Genomic DNA, 20,767 nt, shown 5'->3' on the forward strand with positions numbered 1-20,767 from the left:
CCTGATTTTTTTCTATCTCTCACCGGTAGGTACCGAGGGCAAACACTTGCTGGATGATTTTTGAAATGCTTCAGTACTCGACCAATTACCAACTTGGAATGATTCACGTTTTGGCGCTCGGGCTGCTGCAGGGCGCAAAAGTGTTGTTCGCAAGCCGCTCTAGTCGACGTTCGTTCGTTTCGTCGTCCGTCGCCCCACTTAACCCGCCCGTGGAGCCACCTGTTCCCTCATCCTAGTTAGGCGGGAGATGATACCGCTGCTGCTGCTGCTGCTGCTGTTGTCGTCCGCTCGTGTACTCTACATAAAAATGCAAGAATATATGCTACCGCCGTAAAGCTCTGCAGCGGAAGGCTCCCCGCGATTGGTCGGCCGATTGGATGACCACCGAAGCAAGAATTCGAAGCATTTGTTTGGGTAAACAAGCACGACGGTAGGGGTGGGTCCGGTTTGCTGTTTCTTTTTTCTCTCTCTCTCTATCTCCTCTATCGGCCGATGATGAGTTGCAGAATTTCACAATTAGATTATTAGGAAGTTAAGTTAGGTTGAAACCAAGTCAAGATATAGTAGAGAAATTTGTACCTTACTTTTTTTACCTTCTGTGTGGCAAGGTGACAAATTGACAGCAAAATTATTGTAAATGAATTTGCAAGAAGTATGAATTAATATGTCGTCATAAGTAATGGTTATTAAATAGGCTTCTTTTTCAATTTCTATAAGTTTTTTTCTGTGATAGAAAAATTTGTTTTCTAGATTGAATAATAAGGCCATTGCAAATCAAATTTAAAGTTTTTGTCACCCCCCCCCCCCCCCCCTTGGAAATTGGTTTGAAAAATCGGGGGGCAAAAAATAATTTGTAGGATATGAGTCAAATTTATTTTTATAAAATCAATTGTCTGTGGGCTCCACAGTCTGAAAAACTCGAAAAATGAGTGTACGAGTTGAATTAACGCTTCTAGCACAAAACAGAAATGGAAATTCGAACAATGGAATTTCCGAAAATCGTCCAAAAAAATTTTCCTTCGTTTTTGTCTTTTTTCGTATATTTTTGCATAGAAAATAATAACGTATATATTATAAGCAAGAATAGATTCGATTTTCACGTTTAAACCTTAAATAAAAATTCTTAAAATCCATGTTTTTTTTTGCTCGATTAAAAAATTCACTTTGTTTTTTTTTCGCCCCCCCCCCCTTCAGTGACCGAACACCGGAAGGACAAAAACTTTATAAAATATTTGCTGTTATTTAGGCGTTCTTATTGGATAATGTTAGGCCATTACATTATCCAATAAGAACGCCTAAATAACAGCAAGTATGTTAAATGTTAATTAAATTACAGCTCAGTTATTATTATCAGTTATTAAGTCACGTCCCAAGATATAGAAAGCCTGATGAACAAAATTCATCCAGTTAACTCAGTTTAGGACTGCAGGTAACAGTTGGTAAAAAAGTGTTAAAAGCAGTAATCAAATTTATTATTCAATACAATCTTGAAATTACATTTCAAATTACTTGAAATTATAATTCACTTTACTTTAAATACTTTGACTTTAAATTGCATTTAAATTAGACTTGAAATTGGACACGCAATTGGACTTGAAGTTGGACTTGACATTGGACATCAATTTAGCCTTGAATTTCGACATGGACACGAAATTACATGCAAAATTTTACCTGAAATTTGGATTAACATATTTTGTCTTACACTCTCACTCGTTTTTCTCTCTCCTGGTTCTTTTTTCTCTTTCCAGTTACATTTTTCCACTTTTAGTTCCGTTTTTTCCTTTTTATGTAGGGGAGAGACGTCTACAGTGAGACACTTTTTTTCCAAAAATTTTAATTTTTTTTTGGTGATAGCTACCAACGCGCTCTTCAATCTATTTGAAAGGTATATCCTTCTAGTTACCTGAAAAAAAGTTTCAGCCATTTTGGTTATAAGCTAAATTAGTTACAAAAACAAACGTGGAGGTGTATTTTTGTCTCACTGTTAACCAATAGGTGGGAAGAGTGAGACAACGAGTATTGCGTACTGAGACACCAATTTGAAATCGATTTGAACCATATTTTTGGGTAAGAAAATACATGTTTATTGTGTCGTGTTGTTTATCATGTCTATAAAGCATACATTATTATGGGTATGATTGAAAATTCCGATTATTTTCACACATACATTTATGCTCATTTAGAGGACAAATCCTGGACATCTGACTTTTAACTTACACTTCAGAATTCATTTACAGTCAATTCCTATAGATTGATTTGCTATTGAACACAAAAAAAAATTTTCAAAAAAATTTGCCTGGCAAAAGCTATGTTTCAGTGTTACCCACGACTCTGTGTCTCACCGTTGCCAATAGGAATGTTTTATGAAAAATAGTGAACTAGCGGAGTTAGCAAACAATTCGATTGTCATATTTTTTCAAATATTTACTCTTATTAGTATGTGATGCCATGCAGTAATTTTAATTTTAATTTAATATGCATTTTGTTGTTGAAAATCACTTGAAAATGATTGCAACAAAATTTTTTTCTCGTTTTTCTTTTAATCTGTCCCGTGATTTCTTTTTCATTGTTCCGTTGTTCGTCGTTTCCAGTCACTTTTTTTCTTATTCTCTGTCCTGGTTTTTCCACTTATTTCTCACTCATTTCACTCATAATTTTTTTCACATTTTCCGTCTTTTCTCTTTTTTCGTTTATAGTTTTCGTCTTTTTCTAGCTCTTCTCGTTTTCGTTTTTCGTTGTTGTCTATTTAGTTTCTTTTAGCTGACAAGTTTTTTCTTCTTCTCTATCAGGTATATTGTATTTTCGACTTCTTTTTTTTCCTTTCCAGTTCGGTTTCCTCAGCAGGTCTCAGCAGGTTCACCTCTTTTTTGGTTCATTTTACCTGTTTTTCTTATCTTCTTTTTCTGTCACATCTTGTTCCCATTTGCCATTCTCTTTTTGTCCCATTTTTCTCCTTTTACATACCGTTTGATCTCATTTCTCGTTTCCTCTGTCAGTTTTTTTCCTCTCGCCTTTTCTACTCTGTTTCTCTTGTTTTCTGTTCCGTTTTCCCCTTCTTCTTTCCCTCTTCTTTTTTCCCTCTTTTTCTTTCCCGTTTCCCACCTATTCTGTCAGGTCCCTCTTCACTCTATTTGTCTCGTTTCATCCTTTCTGCCCTCGTTTTTTTCTTTTTTCTACCCGCGTTTCTCGTTTTCTTCTTTTCCTGTCCCGTTTTCACCCGTTTCAATTCTTAAATCCTTGGTTTTGTCTTTGGTGATCCGATTTTCGTCTTTTATCTACGTTTTTCAAGCGCGTTTTTCGTTTTCTGTCTCGTTAGCTCCTTTTCTATTTTTTGTTTGTTTTCATCTTCCGTTCTTCCTGTTATTTATTATTTATTATTTATTTATTCATTATAAATTATATTCATCTGACTAAGTCTTAATGAAACATAAAGCACAAGTCAACAAATTAATATTATATCCAGTCAGTTCTCTGCAATTTTTGCACAAATTTTACGGTAGATTCACCAAACTCGAACAGTCCTTCAGCCTGCGTTATTGTGTCCTGCTTCTCCTCTTTTTCTGTCACGTTCTGTTAGTCGTTTTGTCCCGTTTGTCTTCTGTTTTCGTTTTTTCTCTCAATTTACTTCCTTTCTATTCACGTTTCTCAATTTTCATGCTTCTATGTTTTATGCTTTACTTTTGCTCATGTTCTATCCCGTAGTTTTTGTTCCGTTTTTCTCCTTTTCTGTCCAAGTTTTCTCATTTTTTGTATCGTTTTGCCTTCTCTCCTCTCATTTTTCTTCTTTTCTCTTCAGTTTTTTCTCTCTCTCTTTTTTCGTTCAATCTCCTTTTTTACAACGTTTTCCCATTTTTCTTCACGTTTTTTCTGCAACTTTTTTTCTTTTTGGATCTCGATTTCCCTCCCTTTACGTCACAATTGTTCTTTCGCTTTTCTTTTTTATACTAGTTTTTCTTCTTTTTCTTTACCGCGCTTTTCATCTTTTTCTAACTCGTTTGTCCAGATTAAGGTTAATTTGTGAATCCGCTAATAGTGAAATTGCTATACAGTGTAATTTTGAATTTGGCATGGCTCGATTTTGGCAACACAATATATTTCACTTCCAAAAGTAGGGTATTGTCGTTATCGTCGGGCCACTGTTATGGTCGGGCCATCACGATTTTACAGTTTTAGTAACTCATGATATCTATGATACAACCATTGTAAAACTTCTTACTGTGATAGCTAACTTTTCACAATATTGTGAGTTTCAATCGTGTATTCAAAACACCCGTACTGAATTCAGTGACTAAATCTTACAAAAAAAGTTTTCCAGGCGCAATAAACTTTTCTTCAAGAAATGATTCATGAAATGCAATTATCGAGATAAATTTTGGAAATGTTAAACACTTCATTGTTGTGCTGCACACGAAGGCTATAGAAAAATCTCCTCCAGAAAGGTGTTTGGGAGGGCTAAGGTGAAATACTAGAAAAGCGCTATTTGTAAGGGTCGGGCCACTTGAGTAGTCATGGTTGGTCCACCACAATTTGAAGCGCAGAAGAGCAATAATCGCTAGAGAATGTCAGTCACGTAAAATGTCATGAAATAAAGCAAAATTAATACGATAAAGATTTTTGTTGTTTTTTTTTTCATTGTAGTTATACACTTCGGAGAAGGCGATTGTAGCAATATTCTTTTCATGTCTCTATATAGAATTTCAATACGTATGTCTTAGATTTTCTGCGGTGGCCCAAGCTGTACAACATGGCCCGACTATGACAACATTTTTTGGCATCGCGAAAATGCCTATAACTTTTTTATTTTTCAAGCAATCAGTTCAAAACTTGCCGGAAATATACCTTATTCTTAGACCTTTGCAACGATGTATTTAGATTTCCAAAACTCCTTTTGAAACGAAAGTTATGGGCGACTTTCAAAACGTGGCCCAACTACGACGACACTATTTATCCTATTACCACAAATATTTCCGAAAAATATCGGATTGATTGGGTCGGTCGGAGGCTTAGGGTTAGTAAGGGGATGTAAGCGGATCCGGTTGGATGCCGAAGGACCACTCTACAATGATTACGGGTAATAGTAGAAGTGCTTAGGTAGCAGATGGGAAAATTAGGTCAATTCGTGTCGTGTGTTCAAGTCTCGGCTGGGTGGTGCTGTCCTGTGATCTGATGGCCGGACGCGGGGTCTGTCGATGGGAAGAGGTCGAGTCTTAGAGAGACGTTTAAGCCCACAGCTTTACTACACTAGCTCTTTTTTGTCGTGGGTTTGAAGACGAGTGCGTCTCTATATTTTAAAGCTTCTGTCGACTACCGCGAACGTCTAGGTTGTGCTGAGCTCAATTTACTTTGTATCATGGGACAGTGCATAAATTTTGGGGGAATGAAAGATTAAATTTGCCCTGATAAGTTGATAACCAAGTTTTTGACGACCTGCGGTAAGACGTAGTCCTACGGCAATAGAAAATATTATTGTTCGAAACATTCTATAACCGCAAACTTTTTTTTATGAACACACGTAGGGCATTATTTTCTCATCATTTAAAGTATGTATGCGGAAACTGACTGATATTTAAGAATATTTTTGGAAGTAAAATATTTTGTGTTGCCAAAAACGGATACTTTTGTTGCCAAAATCGAACCATGCAAAATACGAAATCCAACATTATTTTGTCTTACACTCTCACACGTTTTACCTCTCTCCTGTTTTTTTCTCCTTTCCGGTTCCATTTTTCCATTTTTTGTGCCGTTTTCATTAATCTGTACGGTTTTCTTGGTTTTTGCTGTCATTTTTCATCTTTTTCCTTCCATTTTTCTTTTAATCTGTCCCGTGTTTTCTGTTTCATTGCTCCGTTTTTCATCGTTTTTAGTTCCTTTTCTTCTTTCTTTCATTTTTTGATTCGAGTTTTCGTCTTTTTCTAACTCTCCTACTCGTTTTTCGTTTTCGTCTGTTACGTGTTTCCTCTTTTAGATACCCAATTTTTCTTTTTCTTAGTCACGTTTATTCTGTTGTCGGCTCCCTTTTTCTTTTGCTGTCCTTTTTCGTTTTTTATCTCCCATTTTTTGTCTTTTTCTCTACAGTGTCACCTCTTTCTTTGGTCCGTTTTTCCTATTTTACTTATCTTCTTTTTATGTCCCATTTTCCTATACCGTTCCCATTTCCTACTCTCATTTTATCCCATCCTTCGCCTTTTATGTACAGTTTGACTTCGTTTTCCAGCTTCCTTTTTTCCTTTATCAGTTTTTTTTGTCCCACCTTTCCACTATGGGCCAGAAATTAAAATTTCGGGACAAAAATATTTGCGGTCAAACGGCATGTCTCAGCTCAATGTGGTCTTCGGTAACTTTTTGAATAGAAAATTGATGCATATTGTGAAGGGGTCGTCCAATATTTAAGCGCTACTTAAACAACAGTTTAAGTAATAACTTTTTGAGTAAACTTTTTTCACCTTTTTGGTTTCAAGATATTAAAGATAAACCAATTTCAAGTATTTTTTCTGAAGATATCAAACTTCTACCTTTTACCCATTTTCAGCAATAGACCTTAGTTTATAAACGACCCCTCAAATCACATTTCGTCTTGTAACATGGTTATTTCAACAGACAGCTCAATATAATGTTCTAGAAAATATATTGCACATAAAAGAGGAATATTTTTGCTGAAGACTGTTTTGCTTTATATGCAATAATAATTAAGATATAACTGATTTTAGGTTAAAAACCGTCTGATGAAGATGCATTATTTTTTTATTCAAAAAGTTGCCGAAGACCACATTGAGCTGAGACAAGCCGTTTAACCGCAAATATATTTCTCCCGAAATTTTAATTTCTGGCCCATAGTGCGTTCGGCAAACGGTATTCGTCGTCTCTTTTATTCTCTAGTGTTCTCATGGGAGACTGCGAGTTTGACGTTCTAGCTCGCTGTTCATAAGGATGGTTGGGGGGAAAACAAAAGAGGCAAAAATAGCAGTGTAAATCTTCGAACCTATAATTTTTAAAAAAATAATTTTTTTTCGCACTTTTAGGGGGACTAATCAAAATTTGAAATCCGCTAGATGATAGAACTTTTGATTTTAGGAAACTCTTCCAAAGGTTTCATAAACTTAAAACCAAGTTTTCCCACTCAAAACTGTAATGCGCACCAAAACAGGTTCTGGGCCAGTGTGCTGTGCCCGGTTTACTAGATTGCGTTGAGGTTTCGGTTGATCAATTAAGGGCTGAAATTTAATTTTTAGTAGAAGTCTTAGATATTTCAGGGTCGTAAGTCTTGAATTTTGAAAAAAAATTCCAAAAATTTTTTCCCGATTTTGTCAGCTCAAAATTTAACATGGGGCTGACAAAATGGGAATATTACTGTACTAATATAGTGCACAATATGGTTGATGTGTGATTATTTTAGATTCATTTGAGGTATTTTCTTTCATAAATTGCATTTAAATTGAATATGTCAAAGGTAGCCCTACGTATCCAAAGAAGCCCGGCTCGATGGTATGCTAAAAAAATAACTTACATTTTCAGGAGAAACTGTTTGCTCATACAGCGTATTAAAACAGAAATCAAAGCCCTATCCTAAAATGAATATCCGTTGACACAAAACAAAATGTTGAACGCTCAGTCGCATACTAGTCTAATATGGGACCATTAAAAAGTAACAAACATTTCCATACGAAATTAGCGTCACTTCGAGTAAAACGTAACTGCTCCACATAGATTCCTGTTCATCTAACTCCTGGTGACGAATGCCAGAGCATCCGCTTACCACACTCAGTTGGGCACGGGTGGGAATCTGCGAAACATTCCACCACTCAGTAATCAGACCAGGTGTCACCGAAAACATTTACTACCGATCGCCGATAGATTTAATTACCTGTGGTGGGTTTTAATTGTGCCACCCAAGAGATTGCCGGATAAGACTCTCGACCACGTACGCATGTTCGTTGGACCGACGAAGGCGAACGATTAAAACCAAACATGAATGAATCACCGATTCAAACGGGCTGCTCGATCCGGGGGCCGGCTTCGTGTTGCCCATTATGATAAAACTGGTCCACCATGTCCTCTATCTATATGCATCATGCTACAGCTGATTCTTCACAAGAAGCCGAACCGGACAACATATGAATAACTCAAAGCAGCATATGCACGTCATACGAGTGTGACTCATCTCGTGATTGACCCGACTCCGAAGGAGAAGGTCCGTTCTCCGTGATCGATTCCGCCCTGGCTGCAGAGGACACACCAATCATGCGTCGCCGTGAAAAGAAAGAGAGCAAACAACCGGATCATCTTCAGCCGGTAAAAGGCTCCTAATGTATTCTTCTCCAATTCGCGTCCGTTTCACACCGTTCGCGTTCGCACACGAAGCCACGGGGGTTGACGAAGCTCACCTGTTGCAATGTTTTGATTTCTGTTTTAAAGCACCTTCTGTTTCTGTCCGGTTTTCTTCTATTGCGCCAGCCCCAGCCGGTATGACGCTAGCAAACGCGACCGACCATGGCTTTACGCGTCACGCTCCTCGCTCGTTCGTCGTCAATGACGTAGAGAAGAATTTATTATACACGATACACGAATGTGAGAGCTTTAATCTTTGCACGGATCCAGCGCAGCGCGGTGTTTCGAATGGTGAACTTTGTTGGAGAAATGCCTGTGGAATAAAGCCAAAAGGCATTAAGGTGAAGGTCGTCAGAGTCCAGCAACTTTTTTACTGATTTCAGTACTTGTTGCTACTATCGTTTTGTTTATGCTAAGTTTATGCTCAGTTGCTAGTTGTAGGTAATAATCTGTTATGAACAATTATGAAACGTAGAATCGCGTATCTTTTTTTGCTGTTGAACTACATCCGACAGTAAGTCTATCACATAAAATGTTGTTTACGGCGAATTTTATAAGTATATTATCGACACACTACGACCCTCAATTTAATTGCGAAAATAATTGTTCAATTTCGTGCTCAAATGTTTACGTTGGCATCACTCCATATATACGTCCGTTTCCTTGGTAACGTACAACAACGACGCCCGTGGATTCGGAATTGCAATCGAAATGAATTGAAGTTTTTCCTATCAATTCAAGTGAACAGATCGGACAAAATCATTATAATATCTTACTAAATAATTGTTGGGATCGTAAATTCATGTTTTTAGTGCCCTAAGTTAAGTTTCGCGAATAATGTGACGAATGGAACGGCCGAAAAAAATTAATGAAAAATCGACGGCGAAAAAGTGAAAATATAGTGATGAAATCTCAGTATTTAGTGTAATTTATGCCCCAAAAAGTAATAGAACCTATAGAATACAATGTTTAGTGCTTCGAGTTGCAAGATCTGATCATGGCTAGCAGGTTAGTTGAATTATTTTATTTTTTTGTGATGGTTTCCCGAGTCTATGGGAGCATGTTGGTACACTCAAGAAGGGTGATATTCGGTGCCATACTGACTGCCATAAATGGACTCTGACGACCTCCTTAAACCTCCTGCTTCATACAATTTATTAACTTTTTAGAAGCAAAATTTTTTGGAATGATTATTTCTCAAGGCGTGTTCCTTTAAAATTTTCCTAAAAATGTGTAATAAAACTTTCTTTTACTTGCCAACTGGAAGCTCTGGTACCGTTCTACAACTCGCTCTTTTACGTGAAACACCTATCTCATTAGTTTCGTGGCAATTTTATTTTAAACGTATTGTGTTGGGTGTCTGAAAGCTGCACAAATTCATACATCACGCATAGCACACTAGATCACCGCGTGCGACGAACACAATTTGACACGTATGAACAAAGAAACAGACTTCTCGGGTCTCTTTGGGAAATTTCAGCTAATGATTGCAGCATCAAAATGCATTTTCTGAAAGGACTTGCTTTAACTTTATGTTAAAGCTTTTTGCTACTGAAAAATGTATAAATTTCATGAAGCAGGAGGTTTAAGTGCAATTTTTAGTGTCAAATTTGCTCAGCTTTCCAATGAAAACAACAGAATTGAGCATATTTTTCGTACTAGAACTGATTTAAGGAAACAGAACCGAAAACTAGAAAAGTTTAATAACTCTGAGGCGATTAAGTTTGACCATGTCCGTAGATGAATTTTTTCGTCAAATCTGTTCTTCTATGACCCCCTGAAATATTTACACATATTCCTTGACATAAGACAATCAGCACGTTTCTGTTGTATCCAGACAACAGACCTCATAGTCCCCAGACAAATAGTGGCGCTGGTATGCAGGAATAAAATAATCAAAGTGAATTATTGGGCTTTGCAGCAATTTGACGAGTACCGAACAAATTCATATTTGAACATTCATTATCTCGTACACACCGTTACGTTGAAAATACGCTTGTCAAACAAGGAGACGTACAGAACTATCCGAACTATCAGTTTGGGGGTGAATAGAGGCGTAAAATTGCTAAATTGCAAATGTGTGGGTGAGCCGCAGAAAAAATCAGGCCTATAATTTTCGCGTGGGAGTCTAAGGCTGTGAACCCTTTCGCAAAACTTTTAACTTTTTAGTTGAAATTTAACAGTTCAATAGTTATTTCATCTTCTGTCGAAATCAACCCTGCTCTGTCTGAAGCTTGGTTATTTCCACCCCATCGGCAGGCAACCATGTTATCGCCGCCAACATCTCGTGTGTGCGAAAATAAGATAGCATGTCAGCACTGCGTTTCACTCAACTGCCAGCAGTCTGATTTGGGCCCGTTGTCAAATTTTGAGCCCAGGACATGCTGTCGCTGACGTTCACTGCAGCTCGATGTAGAGATGTCGATGGGGTGGTTATTTCTGACAGTTCAATGGTTATTCTGAGAGCCAATGAGACATCCACAGGTGTGGATGAGAGCTTCGATGTGTTTCACTGATTTTTCCTTGGATTTTTTTTTACCAATCTTTGGACAGCCTAAAGGTTTGGCCGGTGATCAACCACTCTCGTTTATTCTACAACTAGCATTGGTTCTAGGTCCTAACATGTAGGGGAGTTTTTCACATCTAGGCGATTTCTCTACGTGAGAATCACTTTTTCCTGTTCTGGCGATAGCCAAATTCCACCCCATATCCTGAGTACCTTGGCCGCCCTCTTTATTTCATCTTCGCGGAGGTCGAAAATCATTTAAAAAAAATTGGTCAAACGAAGAGAGTGCTTCGCTTACCTTGCGCACGCTCCGAGACGTCACCGGTCTGACGCCTATGCAGCTAACTATAAACATGGCCGTGGCACTTTCTGCAAGCTACACGGAAATATTGATTTGTTCGTTTTTCGAGCCTCAAGGCACATCAAAAAGCAGTTTAGTTGAGGTTTTAATTTCATTTTCTTTGCGCGCACTCTTGGAGAAACCGGACCGCGCATTCCAAAAAGTGTTTTTATTATTTTACGCCGTCGTTGGTCGTTTTATTTCCTGACCAACCGACTACTTTTGACTTGCCATGAATTGATCGGAATTCAATCCTCTGGGTACATGCTATTTCCAAAATTCGTTACATAGACAGCAGGGCACATAACGTTAAAGTTGCCTTGTATTCACATAGATATTGCATGAAAATGGTGTTGAATACCGTGACGTTTACGTTAAAATCACATAGCTGTTATTATGTTTAACATTAGCTAGTTATGAAACGAATTACCAATGCACTATTTGGTCGAATTTGAATAGTGACAGCTTACCAAGTCGGGCCTGAAAATAATCCTTGTGCTACTCTTCAAAAGATCATTTCTGATGGTACTTCTTTTGACAAAATTTCCAGGTTAATTGCTCCTGAAACTGGACTAGTTGCGAAAACGTCCCTTTCAAGACCGCAGCTATCAAATAGGTTACCAAACGACTTTTACCCCTTTTTATTTCGTAGTATTTCGAAGAACTCACTTATCATACGAGCTATAAAATTCTAATCCGAAAAAAAAATTGGTCTTGCCGTCCATTACGACGCAATCGTATTTCGTCAGTAAAATGTACAACCCGATACAACTTGTGCTCTGAAATATCTCAAATCAACCTTTTCCTTGTTTTTTGGACATGTTTTCTGGTTTGAGAAACTCCTGCGATTTTCACCGCATTGCTCAACGACAACTTCGGGTTTCGTTGAAAGACAGCTACTACTATCGAAAGAGTTTTAGGATAAGCTGTCTTTGCTATTCTACTGCTTCCAGATTTTATTCTCAATTGGTGGTCAAACGTTCTCCAAATCATTTCACCGTGGATTTGGAATAATTCAGGATTTTCATTGCAAGTGTCCAGGATCAATTTGCAACACGCTTGTTGTAACATCATGGTATAAACAAAAAAGAAAAAATTGCTTCTAAAAGTCCGATTATTATATAAAATTTTTGCAAATTATAGATTCTAATTAAGACTACGGTCCCCATAATTAAACTTTGGACGAATGTTATTCCGTAGAATTTTAAAACTTTGCAATTGGTTTACCTGGCAAAGCTTACTGCTCTTCAAAGATAAATCATACAAATAATAAATTTACAAAGCAAAACATCTACAGAGACGACCATCTATAGATCGGCAGGATCTCACTGGTCATTTTGGTTTGAACTTTATTCGAGAAGCGTTTGATTCGAAACCTTAAAACTATTTACAGCCCTTCCGAATGTTGCAGGGGCAACCCTGGCATCCCTGCTACGATGCTATCTGTCGCTGTATCCAATCGGTATAGGACGAGATCCGAGTGTACACTCCGGGAAAGTTGGACACCCCACAGGTGCGTGGCCCGAACGAGACCAACCCGAGTAGCACGAAGCGGTCCCGGCTGGAGATGGCTTCGTTCATTAACGGTCCACCGGAATCACCCTGGCAGGCATCGCGATTTTCCTGACCCTGGACGCACATCTGATTGCTTGACACAACAATCGGCGTTCGTGAATTAACGCTGTACCGAGCATAGGAGTTAGCACACTGGGTCGTGTCCACGATCGGCAACCGAAGCCACTGCAACGTTGGGCTGGGAGTGTTACTACCTACAAAGAGAGACTGGATCAGCTTTAGTCGACCATTAGATAGTTACAAACTTACGATTACTCGTCGATCCCCAGCCAGCAATGATTCCCGTAGTACCAGTCAGATTTCTAGCATAATCCGAATACTGGTCCATGGGAAGACACAGCGGACTGAGGATGTTGTATGTTTCGGTTGTCTGCTGTAATTTCACCAGCGCAATGTCATTAGCATATTTGGGGCTGTCGTAGTTTTCGTGTGGAATTAAACGTTCAATTGCAAAGTCCTGATAGCGATTGCGGCATCGACTATCGGTCAAGGAGTTACACTCGAGGTCGCCCAACCTCACGCTAACTCTGTAATAAAATCGCATTGTCATTAACCATTAATACTTAAATATTTTAAACGAATCTTACAACTCTAATTCATCGATCAAATTCGTCACACAATGAGCAACGGTGATCACGTGACGATTGGTAATCAAAGAACCCGCACAGCGATACGTCACTCGTCCCGAAGCTGTAAAAGACAGGCAAACATTTACTCACGGATGAAATCGAAACCAAATTGCAACATTCGTTACTCACTTCGATTCCTGTAGGCTAACCGCGCCATCCAGGGGAACTGGCCGGGAATTTCCGCCTCTCCGCCGATGATTCTGGTGTTGACGGAGAGCCCGCACAAGGCGTCATTTACAACCGGTGGTGGTGGAACAGTCGCAAGCAATCGTGCCGTTGTTTCGATCACTGGTGCCTGTGTGGTCGCCACGGTCGCGGATTCTACAGCGTTCAATATTTCCTGGTTAGTTCGGGTGTTGCTGAAAACTGGCCGAGGACGAGCGGTTGTCGTTCTACGGCGAACCGCTGGGGCAATATATGGTTTGCTCGCTCGGCTGACGCTAGCTTCGCTAGCTGGGTATATCACCGGTGGACAATTTTTTAATGTTTTGGGATCTTCGAAGGATGTGATGAAATTGTATCTGTGCTCTTGTTCGGCTTTGCCGAAACCGAACTGACTCTTAGAATAGTGCATGTACTTTAGATTATCACTATCTGAGAAACCGAAACTGGACCGTGAATTTGGTTCCGTATCGTCGGTAAGCCAACTGTCATCCAACGGACAGCATATACTGGGTTCTCTACTCAGCCCGAAGCCACAGGTGAGCCGTTTTAGTTTCGAGTTAAAACTACTATAGCTAGACTTTGGGGTTCGCAGCATCTCCAAAATTTTTGGACATTCTCTCAACGTAACACACCGGCAATTGATGCCGACCGATGACTGGCGGGTAAAGGAGGACGCCGGCTCCGAGTCCGGTTCCTCATGATCGAAATGATGCACAAAATAGTGATCGAGCAGCGTCGTCCCACCGTGATCGTTCTCCTGTTCCTTCCACGGTTCCGACCGAACTGGAATTAGAATAAATCGTATAATTATGCAAAACTTTTACTCTTGGAATCTCCTATACAACGAAATCCGCTTCACGTGCTGATTCGCTGATGTGTGCCACTCCAGTGCCAACAGTTTGGACCAGTCGCAGTCGTCGGCCACTGAACAGGCTGTTACATAAACGTGCTATCGAAGAGAAACCGATCAATGGCAGAGGTTTTACGGTAGATTGTCGTAGTTTATCGGTGTAAAAGTAAAGCAGTTTATGCTTTTCCACCTGCGCAAGTCAAGGTCATTGGCAGGCTAAACGAGTGCAATCGAACAGCAAACGTTTGCCGGTCGGAAATACGATGAAGCGTAACCAGCGAGCAGGCAAGCAACGGAATTATGGCTCGCGGTCATGAGTCACTAGGTCAAATCGTCCGAAGAGCGGCGGCTGTCGGTCAAGTTCGCAGCTGATACTAGCCAAGGACAAGCAAAGCAAAAAGATAGTTTCCTCGTTCAAACGAGTTGTTTGATTATGAATTCCAATAGTTTTTTTATTTTATTTTATAAAGCCCCTACCCCGAGACCCGTCATCGAGACAGAGAGAAAAAAAGCGAAAGAAAATTTGTCGCAGTGTGAAATTTCGGTGCAAAAACAAAAACTAGTCGAAGACGGAGAAAAGCATCGCACGCGCTGATCTGGCATTTTAAGGCTTGCTCTGTCGGTCGTCGCTCGTCGGTGGTCGCACGCAGTTACCTCACAGGGGAAATGCTATACGATCGAAGGACGGTTTATGGGTCAACCGAAATCGTGTGCTTTAATTTTGGGTAACTTTTCTCTGCGTGTGGTGCAGTATCTATGGTAACGGAACGATGGAGGTCTTTTGTTATTGCTTTTGACATATCCGTTTCAAATGTTTATATTTCAATTTAACTGTGTTTCTGCTATAATACTGTAGGTCAATCGTTTTTCGATAGGCCTACGATTCTATGGTTATTATATGGTTTAAATAATTATTTATCTATTCAATCGAGGAGACCCAAATCCTTCTCATGCTTTTTGATTACAAATGAACTTGTAAATAACCACTTGTCCACTCAGTTTTTCACAAGATTAAACAAGCAATGCAAAAATAGGAAACAAAATCCCAAATTTACACGTGCAGCAATATTTACATAACATCGTTACTTTTTCACCTAACAGAATTTCCTTGATTGTATTTTCTTTAATAATATTCATCTGACTTATCAGTCTTGATGCTTTACTTACTTATCCTGGTGCGATGCCCCTAAGGATTGCACCTGCATAATATTGTTCTACCAACAAACTCGGTCCATGGCTGTCCGTCTCCAATTTCTCGTGTGTCCACACTTTCCAGGTCTTGCTCCACTTAGTCTAACCATCTAGCACACTGAGCACCTTTGCGTCTGGTACCAACCGGATTCGAGGCGAACGCCATTTTTGCCGGGTTCTTGTCCGGCATTTTCACAACATGTCCCACCATTGTACCCTTCCAGCTTTAGCAAGTTCCCAGTAAACCATTTGGTTTGTATATATCGATTGCAAATGAGAAATACAACATCATATCTGAACGAAAAAATTATATTTCACGCCAGATAAGAACATATAAGTGCCAAAGTGGAGGCAATATACGTGCGAAAATTTTGACAATTATTTATAATTCTATCTTGCATTTTATACAGCAGTTTTTATAACACGCAACTTAATACTCCTGGATATATGATTAAGATATAACTCAATATTGCAATCATCTGTACTGCTTTATAATTCACAGTCATGAGTTGTATATGAGAACAGGCACGACTGTAAAACAATTTATTGTTTACTTTGTTTTGACATAGGGTAGATGATCCATTAGTTGCGCCACTAAGCACAATATAACTTCATTTTGCTTGTTTATTGAGGTATATGCTTCAATTAATGCTTGTGGGATATTAATTTATCAAATACAAGGCATTTGTCACAAGGCAAGACAATTGCTTTCGTTGTACGAGAAGTTTTATAAAGAAAAAATGAATTTTCCGATTCAATTATATTGTACCAACAGTTGCGCTAATGTTTCCTTAATTAATTTTGGTGTTCCTTTAATTGTGTTATTCCATATACATTGCTAGGTTGCAAAGTGAAAAAACATCGTAGCAAAACTATAGATGAGCGCCTATAGTTGTGCGCTCCAACTGTGCGTTAGATTTTGGAAAATTGGCATTTTAGCAAATAATGCTTTAATTTTAAATGGTGTAGTCTAACTACCAATACTTCTAAAAGCCTGTTTTATATAATGAATGTAATTGTTTTATCTAAAATGCTACGGTGACGAAAATATGCATTAATAATGAATAGTAGCGCAACTATTGGTACTACCACAACTATTGGATCAACTACCCTATTCTGATCATTATACAATTCCAATATAAAATTGACATGAAAACGATTTAATGTGAACTTTCTGCTCCTTTTTTTCAATCGCATTTACACCGCGTATTCAAATTCACACCGTCCGTTTAGTGGTGGAAAACGAACGCTATGCATAACACAACTAGCAGTCATACCTCCGACTGAACAGCAGAACGAATGTGTTTTGAACTTTTTTAACATTTTCGTTTCGATCAAGTTTCCTTTAACCTTTATCGTTTGGAGCAGCGAATGACTGCAAAACAGTCAAATGACTGGCAGTTACCACACTAACAAAAAGCAACCGCGCTTTCGTATGATTCAATACTACAAAAAACCAAGGGGTAGCCGATTTGGAGACAAAAAGAGAAACGAAAAAATACGTCACTTTATGCTTCCAGTCAGTTTGCAGTTTATATTCGTCAATGTGAACGCAAAGCGGAAGAACGACTGTTGGTTTCTCTGGAGAGGCCGCATGGGCAGCAGCGGCGCAAGCGCTAGATTGACTGGATTCGAAAAACAGTCAAATGATCGTCAAAAATACGCGAGGCTGGAGGCAACGTACGACAACTGCACGTCACGGGACATCAAGATCGTCATCGGGGATATGAACGCCCAGGTCGGTAGGGAAGAAATGTATAGACCGGTGGTAGGACCCCATAGCCTGCACACCGACACAAACGATAACGGCCAACGATGTATAAACTTCGCAGCTTCCCGAGGCCTGGTGATCCGAAGCACCTTTTTCCCGCGCAAGGATATCCACAAAGCCACCTGGAGATCACCTGACCAACGTATAATGAACCAAATTGACCACGTTCTCATAGAGGGCCGGTTTTTCTCTAACATCACGAACGTACGCTCCCGTCGGGGTGCGGATATTGATTCTGACCATTATCTAGTAGCAGTACATGTGCGCTCAAAGCTCGCCACGTCAAAGCCAAACATCAGGCAGCTAGATAACCCACAAGCTGCCGAGAACTACGCGCGAGTACTGAATGAAGCACTGCCTTCTTCCGAGGAGTTAGGTGCTTCAAACCTCGAAGACGGTTGGGGCAGAATACGCTCGCCCATCGGAGAGGCCGCTACCGCGGCACTAAGTATTGAGCCTCGGAGTACACAAAATGATTGGTTTGATGGGGAATGTCAACAAGCGGTGGAGGAGAAAAAAAATGCTTGGAAAAATTATCTAAGTATTGCCACTAGAGAGAACCTGGCCAAATACCGACGAGCTAGGAACCAGTTGACCACGATCCTGAGGAGAAAAAAGCGCCAAAAGGAGGACAGAGATCGTGAAGAATTAGAGCAACTATTCCGAGCTAATGACACGCGCAAGTTTTATGAGAAAGTGAACCAAACTCGGAAGGGTTACACACCAAAACCTGACATGTGTAGGGACGAGGGAGGGAATCTAATTACAAACGAGCGCGAGGGGGTCGACAGGTGGAAGCAATTCTTCGATGAACACCTCAATGGCGAAGTCGCAGAAGGAGGTGGAACGGGAATTAACCTAGGAGCGCCCATGGAAGATAGTAATGTCCTAGCACCGAATCTCCAAGAAGTCAAACGAGAAATCGGGCTGCTGAAGACCAATAAAGCCGCTGTGAAGGACCGCCTACCGGCAGAGCTTTATCAACATGGCGGAGAAACGCTAGCAAAGGCTCTACACTGGGTTATTTCGAGGATTTGGGAGGAGGAAAAGCTACCGGAGGAATGGATGGAAGGAGTGGTTTGTCCCATCTACAAAAAGGTTGATCGGCTAGACTGTTGCAACTATCGTGGTATTACGCTGGTAAACGCCGCCTACAAGGTACTCTCCCAGATCCTGTTACGCCGGCTGTCACCGATAGCACAAGGTTTCGTAGGGAATTATCAGGCGGGTTTCATGGGGGCTCGCGCAACTACGGACCAAATTTTTACTATCCGACAGATCTTGCAGAAATGTCGGGAGTACAACGTGACCACGGATCACATCTTTATTGATTTCAAAGCAGCATACGATACAGTCGATCGAGACAAGCTATGGCAGATAATGCACGAATACGGTTTTCCGGACAAACTGACGTGACTGATCAGAGCTACATTGGATCGAGTGATGTGTTTCGTACGCATCTCTGGGACACTTTCGAGTCCCTTCGAGACACGACGAGGGTTGAGACAAGGTGACGGTCTATCTTGCATGCTGTTCAACATCGCTCTTGAGGGGGTGATCCGACGAGCGGGCATCGAAACGAGAGGCACGATTTTTACCAAGAGCAGCCAACTTCTAGGCTTTGCAGATGACTTAGATATCATAGCCAGGAACTTTGCGACGGCGGAGGCAATCTACGCCAGACTGAAAGCGGAGTCTAGGAGAATTGGGCTAAAAATAAATGCGTCGAAGACCAAATACATGAAAGGAAGAGGCTCAAAGGAAACAACTGCGCGTCTCCCACGGACGGTAACCGTTGACGGCGGCGAACTAGAAGTGGTAGAGGAGTTCGTCTATTTGGGATCGCTGGTGACCGCGGACAACAACACTAGTAAGGAGATCCAGCGGCGCATCCAAGCGGAAAAACGGGCCTACTTTGCCCTTCGTAAAACGCTACGATTAGGAAGCATACGCCGCCGTACGAAGCTAACAATGTACAAAACCATTATTAGACCGGTAGTTCTTTATGGACTTGAAGCCGTGATGCTGCTTACGGAGGACATACGCGCTCTTGCCGTGTTTGAGCAGAAAGTGCTGCGGACGATATTTGGCGGAGTACAAACTGAAAGCGGAGAGTGGCGGAGGCGTATGAATCACGAGCTACAGGCACTGCTTGGAGAGACTCCCATCGTACATCTAGCGAAAGTTAGCAGGCTACGGTGGGCAGGACACGTCGTAAGGATGCCGGACGACAGTGCGACGAAAATAGTCCTCTTCTACAACCCCACCGGCACCAGGAACAGGGGGGCCCAACGTGCACGATGGCTCGACCAGGTCGAAAGCGATTTGCGACTTCTGAGACGACTAGGAAATTGGCGACGAGTGGCTCAAGACCGAGTTGAATGGAGACGAGTGCTTGAAACAGCACGAGCCATCCCGGCTCTATGCTGAAGAAGAAGAAGAAGATCGTCAAAAATGTGCAAGTTGAATGCGGAAAGCGTGCGTATTCACGTCACAGTCAACTTACGATCCCTTTTCAAGTCCTGGTCTGTCGTATAAAAACAGAAGTTCAAGTTTCGATGACGAAATGTAGTTTGCTAATTGTCGGCGATTTGATTCAGAGCGTCATAATCTCGTATTTAGAGACGCTAATAGTCAAGTTATTCACTTTACACCAATGTACCGACGTATCCAAATGAGGTTGAAGGCGATGACAATCCTCGATCTAACGAATCGTTAAGTAAAATTTAAAATCGTCACAATATACCAGTTTACAGTCTCTTCCAAGGGCAAAGGTAGCGTCGTTAAAGAATAAAATGAAAAATAGTGAACCTAGGATAGTGCCTTGCGGTACATCAAATTATGAATTGTATGTATTAAAAGTGTTATTATGTAGTATAATGTATTAAAACAGTTTAAAGGCAAAATAACCCCTCCCAGTTGTCTTAAAGTACGACGCTGGTCGGACAAGCCAGTCGTCATATGTTCAACAATCGGCTGTGAGAGGCTGTTAGAGTCAATAGGAACGTAGATATGAGTGGGACTGAAACACAGCGATTATGGAGAAAAGCTTATTTTATCAAACAGTCAGTTGAATAAACAAAGAAAACTTAACAATAAACTTTTACTTTTCTAAATCAAGCATACGCGGATTTAGATTTATAATATTGCAGACTTTGGTTAATTCTAAGCGTGGTGTACGCCTTTTGATTCGAAGTGTACAATTTGTACTCGGTTTTTTATAACTAGGAATAATTTTAGCTTCCCGAGTGAGTCCCAATAATGTTAAAGCAGCATACCGTCAAAAGAAAATGTGACGAAATGCAAATTACAATATGTATCATAATGTTATATTGGCTACTCAAAATTATCTAGTTTTTTAGTGTTCAGATTTCAATACCACATGGTATGCCAAACCCCAGTTGACCTCAAGAAA

At 40.2% G+C, this 20,767-nt stretch overlaps 1 protein-coding gene across 1 annotated transcript; it reads right to left on the reverse strand.

Moving 5' to 3' along the window:
• Positions 1-12,507: 12,507 nt before the first annotated feature.
• On the reverse strand, positions 12,508-15,792 carry LOC128735548 (CLIP domain-containing serine protease B9). Its single transcript, XM_053830032.1, has 5 exons — positions 15,699-15,792; positions 13,505-14,323; positions 13,334-13,436; positions 12,996-13,273; positions 12,508-12,940 (listed from the first exon to the last, which is right to left on the reverse strand). Exons 1-5 carry the CDS (start codon positions 15,790-15,792, stop codon positions 12,603-12,605), a joined length of 1,632 nt encoding a protein of 543 aa, XP_053686007.1. The 3' UTR covers positions 12,508-12,602.
• Positions 15,793-20,767: the final 4,975 nt, after the last annotated feature.

Source organism: Sabethes cyaneus, chromosome 1 (assembly GCF_943734655.1).
Source record: "Sabethes cyaneus chromosome 1, idSabCyanKW18_F2, whole genome shotgun sequence".
Classification (NCBI taxonomy): domain Eukaryota; kingdom Metazoa; phylum Arthropoda; class Insecta; order Diptera; family Culicidae; genus Sabethes; species Sabethes cyaneus.

What these genes read in the sequence shown, in the direction of transcription:
- LOC128735548 (XM_053830032.1), bottom strand. Translation starts at nt 15,792, where the DNA reads ATGGTGGGACATGTTGTGAAAATGCCGGACAAGAACCCGGCAAAAATG. An exon ending in TTGATCGATGAATTAGAGTT is followed by an intron (nt 13,274 to 13,333) that starts GTAAGATTCGTT and finishes ATTTTATTACAG; the next exon opens with AGTTAGCGTGAGGTTGGGCG. An exon ending in CTGGGGATCGACGAGTAATC is followed by an intron (nt 12,941 to 12,995) that starts GTAAGTTTGTAA and finishes CTCTCTTTGTAG; the next exon opens with GTAGTAACACTCCCAGCCCA.